The sequence below is a fragment of the Cynoglossus semilaevis genome, chromosome 19, assembly GCF_000523025.1.
Source record: "Cynoglossus semilaevis isolate Cse_v1.0 chromosome 19, Cse_v1.0, whole genome shotgun sequence".
NCBI classification, from domain to species: Eukaryota; Metazoa; Chordata; class Actinopteri; order Pleuronectiformes; family Cynoglossidae; genus Cynoglossus; species Cynoglossus semilaevis.
The window spans coordinates 9,449,955-9,467,922 of NC_024325.1; the positions used below are offsets into that span (position 1 = coordinate 9,449,955).

General features: G+C 38.9%; 1 protein-coding gene and 1 long non-coding RNA gene across 12 annotated transcripts in view; one reads left to right on the forward strand and one right to left on the reverse strand.

The window, feature by feature from the left end:
* Positions 1–141: 141 nt before the first annotated feature.
* ptrh2 (peptidyl-tRNA hydrolase 2) lies at positions 142–1,296 on the reverse strand. 2 transcript variants are annotated; one of them, XM_008332826.2, is made up of 2 exons: positions 1,190–1,296; positions 142–791 (listed from the first exon to the last, which is right to left on the reverse strand). In XM_008332826.2, exons 1-2 carry the CDS (start codon positions 1,215–1,217, stop codon positions 271–273), a joined length of 549 nt encoding a protein of 182 aa, XP_008331048.1. In that variant the 5' UTR covers positions 1,218–1,296; the 3' UTR covers positions 142–270. The 2 variants fall into 2 exon arrangements, with proteins under 2 accessions (XP_008331048.1, XP_016897186.1); XM_017041697.2 differs by having other exon boundaries at positions 1,141–1,247.
* Positions 726–17,968, forward strand: part of LOC107990082 (uncharacterized) — a 55,716-nt gene continuing 38,473 nt past the window's right edge. For 5 of the 10 annotated variants that reach the window (XR_003052895.1, XR_003052896.1, XR_003052899.1 and 2 more), the window contains exon 1: positions 7,735–7,933. This is a non-coding gene — a long non-coding RNA (uncharacterized LOC107990082). Of the gene's footprint in view, positions 860–2,316; positions 2,452–2,650; positions 2,732–4,482; positions 4,530–7,511; positions 7,934–17,968 lie in introns of those variants that run through there. The other 5 variants (XR_003052897.1, XR_003052898.1, XR_001761651.2 and 2 more) reach the window with 5 other exon arrangements.

Below are 17,968 nucleotides of genomic sequence, written 5' to 3' on the forward strand. Positions count from 1 at the left end.
AAATGTAGAGAATGCAGAGTTATCTTTGTGTAACAACTGCAGTAATATTTTTGTGTTTTTCATTTTTACACTTCAGCCATTTCTCCGTTTGAGGTGGAGGACTCAACCATGTAGTTGCTCATACAAGACAGAACCATGAAGGACATATTAAGCTGTTTTTACTAAATCATTGGATTCCATTGGACTCCAGGATTCAGACATTACAGTATAACTCCTGGTAAGCTGTGTTTTTGCATTGGACAGATAGTCCAACAGATATTTGCTGACACACTAGTAGAGCTTCAAGTCTCCAGTAACATCATCTATCAAATCAGATGGACCCGGACCAATGCCAAGCACAGTACGTGAGCCAGGCACTACTTGTGTCCTTCCTGCATCCTGGATCAGACTGACAGGAAGTCCCACATCTTTGGCATGGCTCAGCAGGTCAATCAGGGTGTTCTCATCAGGGGCCTTTACGACCACTTTAGGCTGACCGCAGTACTCCCACTGTTTGAGGAGTTCGGGGTTCCTACGCTGGACCTGTTTGTAGGCAGAAACTGCAGCATGGGAACACTGGGCAGCAACTTTGCCTTTGCCCATCTTCAGGTCATTTCGAACAACCAGAATCATCTTGAACTCTCCACCTTCTCCCATCACGCTTGACTCACACGCGTTGTTTCCCGCTTCTGTCCCGGCAAGGCTTTTGGAAACGGAGCCAAAGCGTCCCCGCAGGTGCCACCCAATGAGGAGCCCACAGCCCAGTCCTGCTACAACACCCAACGGTCCGCATAGAAGTTCCATAATTGGTCCTGGACATTAGTAAGAATGCGGAAGAAACGCACACATCAATCAAAGACGCTTGTCTGGAGCTCACATGGTAATAAATGCAAAGGATTTAGTCTAATCATCAGTACTTTAGATATGTCTAATATTAAGGCTTGGTTATTTTTTTTCCACAGATGTGTATGGTACTGGTAACGTTTTTAGTATGTCACGTCTTGCAACACTATCTTTAATATTCACTGCCAAAAACTTGGTGAACAAACTTTAGACACTGAATGCTGGCAAGCTAACGTTAGCTTCCCAGCAGGGAAGCGGACACTTTCTTCCTTAAAATGCTTTCAGATCAGACCATTTTAACAACATATTTGTACTCACACAGACTAGAGTACCGAACATTTGTCTGCTACAGTTAGTTGTGTCATACCTGAGTTTGACAAACGAGCCGGCAACATGAAGCAACTGACGTGCTAAGTTTCGACGCTACACACGAGGCGCACAGCGATGACGTCACTAGACTACTACTTTATTTAATAAAAATTATAATTTAAATATGTTTTACATACCATACTTTGCTGTTATGTCGTACTAGAAGTAATGCTATCTTTTTGTTGTCATTAATTAATGAATAATCATATACGATAATGTGAAGTTTAAATTATCTTGTTTTGTTTTGTTCCGATACCTCAGGGACGCTATGTTGTTTTAACAGAAACTACGTTTATGACCGTACTTATATTACCGTACTTATATATTTTCATATATTATTTTTAACATTTTGGTCGTTAGTTTGGTTATTTTGGTTTGCAACCTTTGTTCCTTAGTAGTGAGATAGATCCTGCTGCTGGGTATCACATAAGTCAATTAATAAAATAAATTCTTACATTTGTTATAAAATAGCATTCGTAACATTTCTTTCTCAAAATTCTGTGCTAGATTGTTGGGAAGGCAATGTAAGAATGAAGAACATATTAATAACATTGGTTGTTATTGTAAATTATTTTTAATTAAACACATCATCGCGTTTAATTGAATTTATATGAGTTTAAGTCGACATTTTCCTCCTAAGGTTCGCATTCAGCAGTAAAATACTGTTATTTGGATCAGTCATTGGTCTTTCGGGACTCGCTTGTCTGTGGGGGTGTGGTTAGGAGTAGTTTGCTTTTAGTGTAGGTCTTGTGATCATAACGTAACTTTCGCTCAATTTTGTCTGTACTTTTCCATGTCTCGGTCTTTTATTTTCAAATGATCAAGGCATGTTCTTTATATATTGTGTGGTCACAGAGCTCCCTCTCCTGTCTGTCACTGGTATAACAGAGTAATACTGACTTGTATTATACTGTACTGTCTCCTCCAATAAAGTGCAAACACATAAACACAGACATAATACTAACAGCGTAAACAATTGCTATATACCAAAGTAAAAATATGAATTGTGCTCCTTTGGAATCTTTTAGAAATAAAACGTGTGTATCTAAATAAAAAATGTTAAATGGTAAAATAAAAACATCATCCTGGACACAAAAAAATCCCATTGACTTCTATTGTCTGCAGATATGGCCTGAAAAAAAAACATGATCCTGAGAGGAACTGGCTTTACTCTACCGTCTGCTGAATCCTGGTGTGAAACCTACAGGGGACTGAGGAGCCTTGAAGTGTGCTCCAGGAAATACATCCATTTATTTATAGGTATGTAATTAGACTGGCTCCCTGGAGGTTCCACTAGACAAATAATGGAATCTTTTCCACTTTCTGTTTCTGTCTTCCGCAAGTCTGCTGTCCCCTCCTCGGCAACCCTATATCAGTGCTCTATCCCTCACTGGCCCCCTCCATCACCACACCCTATATTCATGTTATAATGCAGTTTATAGGCAGAGGTTTTCACCCTCTGTTGCCAGTAGGGCTCTTCAACACAGATTTTTTTATTTCAGACCATATCTGGCTGTGTGGATTAAACATTAAATGATTGGTGAGTTTATTATCTTTATCTAACATGTCACTAAAATAGTAATCCAATAGATAACAGTTCTGTGTTACTGTACTTTGATGCAGTGTTTTTATTAGTTTGGAAGGTGAAAACCAATCACAGTCGATCGTCCTAACATCTCTGTGCTTCGTGCTGAGCGTCTCGTTGTCCCTTGCATAAGAGTTACTCAACAGGTCTGTGTTGTTTTGGTAGAAGCAGTTGCGCAATCACATGCTTTTGCAGTGCTGTGCTACTGTGCCTCGTGCAGCCGCACCGCTGTGAGGCTGTTTACCAAAGAGTCACAGTGGAAAATAATCATTATTAAAATGAATGCTTTTCAGTATTAGTGTGCGTGTTTGTGTCCCTGCAGGAGAGCTGCGAGGTGCATACAAAATAACTTTTAAAAAGGTTGTTGCACCTTTTTACAAGTGCAGAAATTACAGGGTGTGTTAAAATGATGGTGCATGGAGAAATGGTACAGTGCATCGCTGTGTGCTCAAGGTTTAAGTCTTGAGATTTTTAAGTCTTAAAGTCCAATACCTTGAGTTTCTCTCTAATATGAAGATTGTGCAGAGGGCCTCTCCAAATGCATACATTCAAACTTTTTTTTTTCATATTTCCTCTGAACCTTGAACCTTCAGTTCCAAGAACCAGACCTCAGTGGCCTTACAGCCTCACCGTCAAGTGCCTAGAGTGTGTTTATCCTTCAGAATGGCACCACACACCCAAACATGCTGTCAGTGCTTTCGTGCCTTGTTTGTTCCTTGGCATCACAAAAAGACCATAATATTGGAAATGTGATTCCCACTGCAGAGAGGATTTGAAACCAGAGAAAGTATTTGGAGAGCACAAATGTTTTGCCAAGGCTGCTCCTTTTCTCACAGTGTCAATACGCTTTTCTGTCTTACATTCCTAATTGTTTTGTATACATAAAAATACCCTGGTGACTGGATATACTTTGGGTAATTCATGATCAAAACCCTGAAGCTTTGGTGCATTTTCTGGAAGTGCAAAGAATTTAAAAATGTAATATGAAAATAATACACATGTACAACTCTTCCTGTCTCTGCACACAGAGACTTGTTATAAACTATTGACCCCATTTCCTCCATGGCCATTCCCTTATGAATAATGAGCCTTAAGTGCAGTGGTTCTCAAATTCATTTGAAGTGCTTCCTTTTAGTAGATAATAATAGATTAATTCTTACAAAACTGTTTTTTTTTTCATTGAACAATGGAAATTAAGAGTGCAATTGCAAACTGTGACATTTATGGAGAAGATGAAATTTTGTCTGCACCCCTGTGGAGACCTGCCCCAACTTTTTGATCCATTGCTTTAGTGGATTTCACCAATACCTTGATATACAACCATGTTACTAGTTACCTGGTAAATAAGGAAACACACACAAACACACACACGCTCCTAACACACAGGTCTGCATTCTGACCTATGATATATTCATTTCCACTCTACGCACCATCTGCCAATATTAGTGAAACTGAGTTTTTACTGTTTTACATTTCCTGTTTTTGCTTCACTGATGATTTATTGGATGTGCTGGACTCTGTGAGAGCCACAGGATTACAGAATAGCTGCAGGAAAACATAGGCTGCTCCAGCCATGCGTGAAATTATACGCTTGCATGTTTGACTTTGGAGAGTGTTTAGGAACTGACCATTTCAGTTTCACTTTGACACAGCAGTGGCCATGATGCTGTGCTTCTAACCCAGCTCTCTCTGCTCTTGGTCCTCAGGTTCCTCAGGTTGATGAAGTCGGGGGCTGAACATGAAGAGATGCCAGGTAATCACAGACATCCACCGTACAGTTGATGAACAGATCAAAGCTCTTCATAACAAAGAATTCCCGGTGTGGTCTGACTGTGAATCTGTTTGGAGTTGTGTGATTTGGTTTAGATCTCTGTTGGTGGTTCATGGGGGTTTTAGATGTTTGGTAACCGTTTATTGGATGGTAAATTTCATTTGATTTACTCTGTGGTTTCCTTTCCTGTGTATCAATTCACCATTTACTCTTCCCTTCCTGTGTAGTGAGCTTTGCTTCTGGTATTTTTGGTAGTAGTATTAGTAGTATTTTTGTCTTTACAAACTTTTGACACATTTACTCATGTATCCTTCTGTTTGTTGTCAGTTTCTTCTTTTCCTTTAACTTGTTGTTTACCTACTTGTGTGTATTTGGTGTGTGTTTATTTGTGTACTTGCAATCTCAAACACAGCGTGGTTAGACCCAGTGTTTCTTGTGGATGAAAAAAATGAGTGGGGCTTGAAACCGCCCTTGATTTGTGTTATGGGGAAAAAAAAAATCCCAACGCTCCACTATTCCAGCCGGGATTAACATCAAGTCAGACGAGTGGATACAGCAGTAATACCACCGGAGCTGTGTCTCTGCTGGATAAATACATACAGAGCTATACATCACTTTGACTAACAGAAAACAGGGAGTGAAGCTTCTGTTCTTTCCTGGTTTTACCTCGAAATTATAACACGTTTTACAAATGAAAATTATAAATAAATATATGATGTCATTAACAGTAGTGTGTTAGGAGATATTTACCTTATCAAACACACCGTTTACCAGGTATCAGAAATGAACTTTTGTGTGAGTATTTATAACTTCAGAGATGTTTGGTGTTGATGTTGCAACACAGACACATTACACCAAAGGTGTCAAACATACGGCCTGTGGGCCAAAACCGGCCCGCCAAGGTGTTCAAACCGGCCCGCTTGATGAACTTTAGAAATAAAAACACAAACACCTTATGTTCAGGATATTTTTGTAAAATTATATTTTCATTAACTTAAACTTAACTTAAATAATAATAATCAATATTACATACACTTGTATTTATTTGATTGTACTGGTCCGGCCCACTTGACATCTAATCAGGTTGTATGCGGCCCGTGAATTAAAATGCCTTTGACACCCCTGCATTATACGATGCAAGTAAGTTCCATTAACTCACGCCCTCTACTGTTGACACAGAACAAAACATAGTTATTTTAACCCTTATTATATTTAACCCGTACTCTGAGCGTGGAGTGTAGAAACAGACATTGGCAACAAAAACTGGATCACAGCAGAACTACTTTTACACACGTACTCTCTGACATACAGAGTCCAACAGAAGGTCGGAGTGTTCTTCCTGGGAGGCCTCTGTGGTTAAGTGCACGAGGACAGTGTGTTTATTTTCTAAACTACAAGAGGATGTGGTGAGCCGCAAACACCGAGAGCCGTGTTTTGACTGAGAGAAGCTGCAGCGTGCCGACACTCAAAACACACGGTGTTCTAAATGCAGCAGAGGGACACGTGGCCACATTATAGTTTCAGGTACACGAGTTCAGACGAGTTCATCCTGGATCTTGATCTTGGAGTGGGTTGTACTTTATATCGTGTGTACAGAAGTCCTCGGGGGAACATGTGATACTGTTCAGTGTTGAGGTCCTGCCCTTGTTTTTCTAAAAAAAAAAAGTGCCGCAAGAGACTGATGCTGTAACGCAACGAGTCCAGTGAATCCTCACCTTGGGATTTCACTCGGTTCATTTGAATGGGTTTTTTTATTTTATTCTTAATTTGGACAAATACGGTTCATCAACTCGTTACTGAGGAACCAACTGAACCCCATTCACCATTTGTCTAATTTACTGCATTAAAATGTATATATAAATGTTGCAGTATTTTGTATATTTTATACAAACCATAGAATATTTTATTAATAGTCAAATCCTAGCTATTTGGAAACTTTTACTATCCTTTACTTGAAAAACTATTTCAAAAATATGTCACAAAATAAGAAATACATGTGCAGTATATACTTTTGCCCCACTGTGGAATTATGGTTATTGTCCTTGCCTTATAGAGTGAGGATGAGAGACTGATAACCAAACACATGTCAGTATGATTCACTTCTTCTTCTTGAATGTAGTGTTCACCTCTTTTTGAGATAGTATGGTCCATCAATTCATGTAATTCATTACTCATCAAGTGTATTTTTTTCCATGTAAAATACTAACATGAAATACCAGACTTAGCTCCGAAAACCCCTGGCGGTGGCATCCCCCTATTTTGAGAACCCTTGATGTTGTGGTATGTGTGATCAAGTTTAATTTTAGTCCAACTGTAAGGACACAGATAATGATTTATACTTTAGCCACATGAGTGACAGATACTTTAACACAGCCTACAAAAACTCTTCCTATATTTATCTAAGTTTAATGAACATTTTTAACTGTCACACGTGTAAAACAGAGCAAAGAACCTGCGGGCTGTATTTCCCCAGCCAATAGTCAGAAAATGTTTTTTTTTTTTCCTTTCTGTTACTTTTTTCAACATCATATACAGAGTGAGGAGTTGTGTAATCAGTTCCCTGTAACTCCACGGAGCCATCGCCCCTGGCTGGCATCGCATTTACGAGCAAATTGCCAGCAAATAGAGGTGCAGTTTGTGCTGTTTTTGTTTTGTCACGTTTCCTGGGAAATGGATTCCTCGGTTAGAGAGAAAGAGAGAGAGAAAAAAAGAAAGAAAGAGAGAGAGAGAAGGGGGGTGTACATCCTTTACCCCTCACCCTCTCGTCCCCCCATTTCCCCACTTGTCAACCCCTTGGTCGCCTCCCTTCCAGTAATCTACACGTTCCAGTGTGATTCATCCTAAAACAACCTGCCATGACGTAGGGTGTGTGAAAATAGGGCGATAGGTGAGGCAGTTAAGGTAGAAAAAAAGAGAAAGAGACCGAACAGAGACAGTGGATAGAGGGGTGTGGTGGGGGAAGCGGTCTCTCCTGGCTGAAGTAGTTGTGTAAGAACAGCTCTGTACTTCTAAACTGAACAACCTCTGTCTGTCTCTCCTCTTCTCCACCTCTCACTTGCCCTCTCTCACCCTCACCCTCACCCACCCTCCTAAGTGCCCTCTGTTTTGCACACTTTCCCCCCTCGTACCTTCTTACTCTGTGTCAGTTCCTCCCCTTCTTCCCTCTGTGCCCCCCACCCCCCCTTCCCTCGCTCCCTCCTGAACACTTCTTGTTTTCCTCGCACTCCGTGCATGTGTCTGTACCATGTGGTTGACCGCCCCTCTTCCTCGCCTCTGCAGCGTGTGTTTAGTGAAGAAGACGACCGACGCTGTGGTGCGCCTGCTGGGTCAGCCAGGGCATCACCACCCTCCGCTCCTCGGTGGTCCACACCTCCATTCTCCACCAGGTAAGGACAGCGTTTCCTTGTTCGTCTGAACCACCTGCTCTCTCACATATACGTCCGCTGTGCATGTTTACGAAATGGCTGAAATGTAAACCCGGTGGAGGACGGTGGTGCAGTGACGCAGGTCTGAAAACAGCGTCGTTGATGCTGTGGCGTTGTTGTTAATTTGCTGCTAAGTCTTTATTGTGAGCGTTCGGTCGCTCCACGTGCACTTGCACATGCCTGTGTGCGTGCAATGTGAAATGGGACGGAGATGAATAGAGGCAGCGGTAGCCACAGTGTTTTGACAGAAAGTACAGGAACAATTGCACTCAGTGACCCCTCTGACTGAGTGCACATGAGGATAAAACGTTCTCCCTCCCCGCTCTGAGTTCTTTCTCTTTCCTCTCTCATTCGTTTTCTGTGCTCCTCACCCTGTTGTGCCTTCTGACTCTCTTTCACTTCTTTCCCCCCTTTCAGTCCCCCCGTTTCTTGCCCTGCCTGTATCTTTATGTTCGTGTGTTTCTGGCTGCGCGTAAGTCCGCGTGTTTGCTCAGTTCTGAGCCTGGGGAGGTGTTGGGTCTTCGGTTTCTGATCAGATCATAGCCTCACAACATCTGCTTATGTTCACTGCCCCGAGTCCATCTGTCATCAGGTCTTCTGTCACGTTTGTGTGGCCTTGCCCAGTGGAGCTGAACTGGAAACTATAAAGAGCGTGTCCTCCGCTCTGCTGTTATAAAAGCCAGATTCTTGCGCTCCAAAACGTAATCCGAGAGTTCCATTAGTGGCGCAGCTCGCTTTTTAAAAGGAAGGTTGCGTGTATAATGTCGCCATCTATTGAGCGCGGCTGCTTACTGCAGCTGGTGGTGTCATTGGGTTCAGGACAGAACTTGTTGCTCTCTGCTGGAGCTGCTGTTGTGCATGTTTTTATTTGGTCTGACTGATACTGACGTACGTTTTAAAATAACGTACACTCAAACTATTTAATTTTGACTGTGTACTTAACCAAAACAGTTGTCTAATGTCACAATTAACAAACAATAACACTTATTTTTAACATATTTTTTCAAAACAAATTAATTAATATGATAACATTTTAAACGTCGTTATTGAGATATTTAAATGATACAGGCTGCTTGAAAGATTGATTATTTGAACATATTCATTGCTTTGTAATAAAAATAAATAATCGGCACATTATCAAATTTAGAAAATAATAAATTTGATTGACCTCAGATACTTTTTTTATTAATACACACAGGTAAATCGTAAAGATTTGTGTTAAACCTTGGATGTCATGCTGGATGTTTTGTCCAAACCATTAGGCTATGAGTACTTTACATCTTTTTATGTTTGTTAATACAACAAATGTATAGGTTTTGCAGAGACACAAAACAACCCTGGCCAAAATTAAACTGATTTATACTTTCTGTGGGTTCACAGGTCAAACTTGATGGAGATTCTTGAGTGAAAATTATCTGAATCTTTATGAGATGTTGGTTTTGACTGACAGCAAAAAAAGTTTAGAATTTTGTTGTTTGAACTCTAGGGGGTGCCAGCTGACAACTTGTCCTTTTTTTAAACTTTTCTTTTTAAAGGGAATTTATGGTCTATATTGAACATTGCTTGCTGTGATACCTACCAAAGTTTAGAATGTTTAATGCTTCCATCATGATATCTTTGGCCTGGTCTATATATATTTTTAAGATATTTTTTATCAGGATTTAATGATATACTCAACATAAAAAAAATTTACGGAAGTACATCTGGTTGCCATCTCCGGACATTGATTTATGCCTGTGTCAACACTTGGAAAAAACACAACCACAGTTATCGTGTTAGTGATATGCAAATTCACCACAAGACATAAACAGCAGCTTAGTGGAGAGCTGCAGGGCCAGATCATAAAGGGCTGAACAGACCTTAATCTCTACTGGTTGACTCTATCGGTGACCGCATGGACTGTGTATAATAAAAGGCTATCACTCTCTGGTTGCATGATGAGATTCAATTTTACAGTGACCATTACTGATTTTAGTGTTTTGAATATTCACAAATTCTCTTCAATCTGGCAGCACTCACACGCCCTTTTGTCTTGTTCCCTGAAAGTGGAAGCATAATTCACCAAAAAGACATCAGGTTCTATTTAAGTGGACAAATTGCAAATAGGCTTGTGGACTCAACAAGTGGTTAGGGCTCTTGCCTCATACCAAACAGATCACCAATTTGATACCTACTGATAACCAATGGAGCGATGGATGGAGTTTGAATGTTTTCCTTTTGTGTGTGGGTTACATTTTTTTGTCTTTATATGTGGCCCTCTGTTGGACTGGTGGACTTGGTTGATGACTGGTAGGATTGGCTTGTTAGAACTCGTGGGGTCTTTTATTCTGTTTATGGTTGACCACCACATTCTGAGCCAGAAGTACACAAGCTAGTAGTCTGTCATTTACTTTCTGTGACGTTACATCGTGCTTTTTGGAACTGAAGCTTGGCACTAAAGTCATCCCATGTACTCTGGATTTTTCCTGTGTTGTCTCTTGACTGCTAACTAATGAAGTGCTAAATCAACTATTTAAGACTATAACATTGGGTGTTGAAGTGTTCATGTCATCACACTGTGAGAAATGTTTTTGTTCCCCAACCTCCTCCACTTTAAAATACCATCCCCAGACTTCTACTTTAGGTTAGACATTAGGTGAATGTGTGACTGGTGAATCAGTCTTCAGCTGACAATCCAGACTTGGGAGGGCAGGCTGGTGAATCAGTCTTCAGCTGACAATCTATAGATTTGAAAGGAACTAAAAAACAATTATTATGGTTGAAAGGAATCGCTGAGGTTATCAAAGTAACTCTCAACAGGTTCTACAAGCCAATGTTTAAAGCTATATTTGCTTCTTATCATCAACACAGTAGTTGTTTTTGTAATGTTTTGTAATTAATTCCTCTTCTACAGAAAAGCTAACCTGCCACAGAAATTGCAAAATAACCTTATACAAAAACATCTTTTTTAGGTTGTTTCAGCCTGACGCAATGTTTTGGTCTAAGTCTCTCGAATAAATCCATAGAAACATAACCGTTTATTAAGGATAGACCAAAACAATAACAAAATTCACCGTAATTAAGTTATTACGTGGCTCCGTCAGTAGAGGGAACCAGAGAATAGGACGTTTATAATCCAACAATCTGGACAATGCAGAACTAACTTCCGCCATTCTACTGACAGTGTTGCAAAACTGTATTGATTCCAATTGTCAATATTATATTAATACAGGCAACAAATACGATTTATGACTTGTTTATAAAAAGTGAAGGTTTGGAAAACACATGAGAACTGAAAAGCAGAATTATGGCTTTAAATAAACGCTGCCTGACATTCTACCATTAAATATTTCAGCACCTTTCTTCACACATAAATAACTGTCATAAATTTATTATATTCTCTTGAAAAGTGAAATCATGTCATGTTGCCATGTCATTGTAATAAAAACAAACTCTCCGGTAGTCCTTTGGTAATTCTCTGCTATTTGTCAGACAAAGAAAGATACTGAAAGGTTTTAACACACAGGTCCTAATTCTCTGTTAGCTATTAGCTGCTCACATTTCCTCTGTCTTTATGCTCATTTCTTATAGTGCTAGTATAACCCACACTAGGACAAGTTAGGTCTTAGTAGAAGGAATATAAAACACATCTTATTTTTTGTGAAACCTTTCTACTACTTAAAATCAGTCATTAAAGTCAGAAAACAAGATTCTAATATGCTAGTAAAGAAAAGGTGTTTTTTTTTAAATAAATTCCAGGAATAAATAGAATAAATAAATAAAATAAAAAAACTCACCGAGAGGTACAGTGAGGTTGCAGACATAGACAAAAACTCTCAAATGTTAAAGAGACCAGTCAGAGTCATATACTAAAGTATATCAAAGGAGTACAATATTAAATAATGGAATGACACAATTCTTTTGGCCAAAGTCCGGCCATTCGAGTCTGAAATATTTAACTGTCACCAGTAGAGGGGGTGGCAAAACCAGTAAGATCCCTGCCACACTGTTAATGAAATGTGTTATTGTCCTGCTGAGACGGTGGGAGAGCATTGAGCACAAATAATAATAGAAAAAGATGAAACCTTCTAATTCAGGTGTGGATAAAAAAAAAACCAACTTCTTTTTTTGGCATACGACCAAGTGGGTTTTATTCAGCTGCTCCAAGGAAGTGGGTGGTGGTGGGCGGGTGCTTACAATACAGGCGATAAGGGAGGGGTCTTACTTCCACGGATGTTGTGATGGCGAGGATCAGTGTATGTGGGGGTGGGGGGGACTCCTGCACCTGCATGTTTATCCACCGCAACAATTGTAAAGATCACAAATGCCAGTGGGCGTGGCCTTCAGCTCCCTTTTCATGTTATGTTCTTAATAATTTGTTTTCCACTCATGACCTGTGTCTTTGACCTTTCCAAATAACCAAGAGGTTGACTGTGTGACTCTCAAAAGCTTGGGAATGTTGTAAATATTTTAGAAGAGAGCTCATCTGAGTCATTCACCATTAAATTACTTTCTGTAATGGCTGCTTCCATTAAGTCATTATGGGCTGTGTGAAAATTGTTGGGCTCAATGTTAAATCAACTGCAAAGAGAATTCAAACCCTCATAAATTGAGTGGATTACATTTTGTTACCAATCACGAAACACCAACCAGGTTGTTGTTGTTTTTTCTGTCTTTCATAGTTTAAACCTGGTGTACTGTAGCATGTTGTCCATAAACGCCCGCAGCCACAAGGGGGAAACCAATACTGCTGACCCTGTGGGATAACAAAACAATTTCTGGTGTGTTTATGACTCATGATACGCAGTCCCCAGTCTTTTCAAAAACCAAACCAGTGTCTCATCTAAATAAAGGAACATTCTGTAGTTTTCTATATTCAGTTTCTTTCAGCGTTGCCAAATTACAGGTTGCAGCAGGGGTTTGTGTAGAATATACAGAATTTCCCCAGCAAACCCCCTAACATTAGGTTTTGGCTGTTGTCAATTACCAGGAGTATGGCTTTAATTAGTGCCAACTGCTGCAGTGAGGGTCTGACGGTGGTGTGGCTTCCACACATCACTCCCACACTGTTCTTACTGACATGCTCACATACTGCAACTCAGTCCTGCAATTCCTGTCGTTCAGATGTCGTTAAACTGTTAGGATCAGTCCACCCACACCTTTGTTCACCTGACTCACCCGTGACAACCCTGACTACAACCTCAGAAGTACAACCGCACACCTTGGCTGTCTTGTTGACTTGTCTAAGACCCACCCAGATGTCATCATCACTCCTGAAAGGCCGTGTCGTTGTTTTGTTTCCGTTAAATCGACAGAATGTTCTTCTCTGTGTTCACCACCTTTGACCCGTGTTACTGTATTCATTCAGAATCTCCTTTATCTTGCTACTTGTGCTGCTGGTGTTAGAACATGACTCATCACAGCTCCATTGTTCTACTGTTTAACGTTGCATACATGTTACCCGGAACCTGAGTGACGCATCAGGATCAGGTTCAGTAGAGTTTTGAGATGTTGAAAAGCTGCCGTTGACTCACTGCTGGTTGGCAGTAACATATCTCTCACTTCACCTTTGACATGAATTTTTAACTACAATTAGTTGGAGTATCACCGCTTAATCGGTTGGGTTTCATCCTGTCACAGTATGACTGACAGACCATTAGGTTTAACATCGTAAAGATTTAAGGTGGATTTAAATGCCTAACTTTTGGTGTCATTTTATTTTTAATTTTGGCAAATCTAAAAATAAAAAAATGTGCCAACATCCACTCATTCTTTCAAATAAGTGGATGTGAGTGTCATCCTGCATGCGTGTGCTATTCAAGAGTGTGAACGGCAGGTTTCGTAATGATAATAATAATGGATTAACTAACACTTGGTGCCAAACCGTGTGAGGCGTGTATCTCTAAATACTTTTAAATCATTTATTTAAATGCACTAATTGAAACACACACACACAAAGAAAATTCTTCACCAAAGTCGACTTTGGACTGGATTTTTACTGGCACCAAAAATCCCACCACAACAAGCCAAACCTGAATATAACAAACCAAAGCGCTGCTGGAAAACTGCAGGTGTTTTGATTTTTAATCATAGTTTTGTTATGAAATTCTTTAGCAAAGGTCAGCGAATGATTTTAGGTTGTCAGGTTTAAGCACAACTTTGAATGTTTTATCCAGATGATTAATCTGGCAAATTAAAGTTTTAGATATGAATCTAACTTTGCAGTTATTTTTCAACAGCAATGTAATTTGTTATTTACCAAATATAGTTATTTACAATGTCTTTGGGACAAATAGGTTCCAAGAGGTGTTTTGGGTGTTGCAGAAAAACGTCTTTTCAGGCATTTACTTTAAGATTTATGATGTAAATTCTGTTCTGTGTAATTTGCTAGTATGTGATTTATTGAAATTTCCCTGTAAACAAATCTGCATGTGTCCAGAAAACTTATGGATACAAACCAAATGAGAACAGAAAATAAACAAAATCAGTTTAATGAGAATTTAATTTGAATGATTGCAATATGGCAATGCTATTGTTAACAACAAACATTATAATTCTTTTTTATTTGTTTTATTATATATTTATACTAACATTTTGTTTTAATGAACTAAACGTTATATTTTGTAATATGGATCAGACTCAAACAAAGCTCTTTGGTTTATTTTATTTTAAATAATATCTAACTTAAATTTAAAAAAAGCACAAGAACACATTTAAAATAAAATTTAAGTGTAAATTATTTTCACACATGTCAAATTTATATGCATAGATTTAAATGTTGATATGCTTGTTATCATGTTGCTTCATGTAAAATAAATCAAATTTATTGGAATTAATTGTATGCATCAAAAAAAAAAGTGACGGCCAAAATAATCATTCAGAAATTAAATCCTTTAGTTGGAGAAAAATTTAATTTTTTTTTTTTTTTCTGGATTCAAGATAAATGAAAGCAACATTTTAATGCACGCCTAGTTCAGAGTTATATTCCATGTGTCTAATTTGTTGGTCAGGCACAGGTTTCTAAACATATGGCAAGATGTATGGTAACATCTGTGTGTGTGTGTGTGTGTCTTCGGCCACAAATCCACGCACATTTGCCACCCACCGTTAACCACTTCACCCCCCGCATTGCCCCCCACCGTCTCTGCTCCATCACTGGCTGAGTCTGGCTTTCTCTCACCTCCCTCTGAGGTCCTGACCAGGGCTTCTTCATAACAGCCTAACCTCTAATGTTAGTCCTGTTTTGCCTTCAGAACTCCCCCCCCCCCCCCCCCCCCCAGCATAAGAAGTGGTTAACGGGCTATGCTAGCTGGACCGTGTCTAATGTGCTGAAATGGCCCTTGACGACCACAGCGACCTGTTAATGACTGGACTGTACTGTGGTCGTGGTCACTGAGAACTGGTCAGTTTATGGTCACCCGTTAATGTCTGGTATGGGGATTTGGAAACAACTATATTTGCCACCATAAATGAAACAGGAGGCCATAGTGTGGAGTCTGTGAAGTCGCTCTGTTTGGGTTTTGGATTAATAAAAAAGAGAGTGAAGAATTAGATCTGTTTATTTATTATTTATAAAATTAGAAAATTGTTAACACTTTAAAGAATTTAAATGAAATTTTGTGGGTAAATATTTTATATTACAATTTAACTTTTTCGCAAACATTTTTGTTTAACCTGCAGCATTGCTCCATGTTGGTCAGGGTGCAATTCACTTTAGTAAAATGGTACATTCTCCATTTAAAACATATGAATTTAATCTATACCAATTAAAACATGTTATATTTTCTATAATATTTTTAAACAGACAATAATCTAGTTCACATGTGTCAAACTCAGGCCTGGGGGCCAAATCTGGCCCACAGTGTAATTATATTTGGCCTGCGAGATCATATCAAATGTGTTCTAGAGTTGACCCGCTAGTATATAGTCCATATATACTTGCAGGATTTGTAGTATTAGCGGTGTATGCGCTATGTTATAGCACATATATTTAGTTTTTTTTTTTGTTGTTGTTGTTGTTAGACTATGAAAAAAAAGATTTACATTCAAAATGAACTGGAAAGGCTACAGATAAACAGACATAATAAGAAACAAATACCACTGATAAACTGGTGTGTGTTTTATTGTCAATTGAATTTCTCATGTGTTTAATATATTAACCTTTGGTTGTTCCAGATTCAATGTTAATGCAAAATTAAAGTTTGTTTCCATACGAAAAAAAATCTACATTACAGATCTGGAGAGAAGGGAAAACATGAACAATTGCAGTCAATTTTTCAATAAATATTGAGTTTGTCCCACGGCCTTGTCCCAGTTTCTAATTTTGGCCCACTGTGAATTTGAGTTTGACAGCCCTGCTCTAGATGGTGGGTTACAGCTTTAACCATCAAAATATAGAATCCAGTTTTTAATTTTATAGCAATCACACTAAATGTTATTGCTATAAAAAGATAGCTTGTTTCAAAGATATTAACATATTTTATCACCAGCCTAGCCCACTGAAGGGTCAGACGCGTGGGGACCCAGTGGTGCTTTTGATGAGCAGACAGTTAAACTTAACAGCCAGCCATTTCCAGCAATTTCGAGTGCAGGCTATTGCAACTTTGAGTTGGTTTCTCCTGTGGACCAGAGGCGGTGGTGAACAGTCAGGCTGTAGCTAATGGTCCCTGCCAGCTTTCACATCCTCCTTCAGTGGACACACTGACGTACTCTTTGTTCTCACTGTGGTATTGAGAGGAAGCTCCTTTCCGCTCATGTGCTTCAGCACCTGCAGTGAATTTGGCCATGGCTATGTCCAGAAGAAAATGTAAATGAAAAAGCCAGGAGTCAGTCATCAGAAATTCTCTTTTTTATATGTCTTTGAGAGATTGTCTCTGACAGAGATAATAGGGTTCCACAGTGCTGCTGTTGATGAAATGCAAATAAAATCATGGCTTTAGTGATAATAATTATGTAAGGCCATTTATGACTGAACACAATTCAAATGAAGAAGAAAAAATCTCAAACTGCTATTTTATTCTTTATTCAAATGAAGTCTTGAGCAGTCATATATGGAACATTTTTACTGTTATGTTTGTTTGCATTACAAAAATTAAAAATCATAAGATATTTTTAACAAATCTAATTTGATCATACATAGAAAAAATACTATTTACAAGATGATTCGAATGATTGATGGAAAACTGTGAAAAAGAGAGTTTTAAATTAGCAGCTGATTTATTTTGAAATGCACCTTTTTATGGAAAGTGGAGTCTGGTCTGACTGTGACTTTCTTTGACAGCCAGACTAAGATCTAAGATAAGAATTTATGGATCAAGTCTTCAAACGTCCTGGGCTGGATGTCTTACTTTGGTTACATGATGATACTTTTCTGCTTTGGCCATATGTTCTTTCCCTGACATGTGCTTTGTGCTGTCGTGATGATATACTGCCAACACACATGGAATAGCACTTACACATAAGGACGGACTTAATTAGTGGATCCAAATTCCTCGCTCCTCCTGGGGGTCTGAGTGGATGTGCTCCAGTAGGGATCCCACACCATTTCGTGGGGTTAAGTGACGTTCTGTGCAGGTCGCCACAGGAATGCTCACAATGCTGGAGCTCTACGGTAGGTCCCGGGCAGAGCGAGAAACTCAGTGTCTGCGCTTGTGTAAAGTGTTGTAAAATTTTATTTAAATGTAAATAAATAAAAGGAGTGATGATGATGAGTATAAAACAACTCCTTGTATCTGTCTAGTGTTGGTAAACACAGCATTTGTGAACAGCAAGTTTCACTCTTTATTTATGATGCTAATATTAATTCACCTGACATCAAGAAACAAAATAGAATTATTATTATTATTATTATTATTATTATTATTATTATTATTATTATACAAGATATACCAATAATAATAATAATAAATGCTAAGGGAATTATATTTTAAAAGCAAGAGTTCAAATTCATTTCATTCTAAATAAATGGACCTGAGAAATAATAGCAATAACAGAAAGGGAGCCGCACGGTGGCATAAG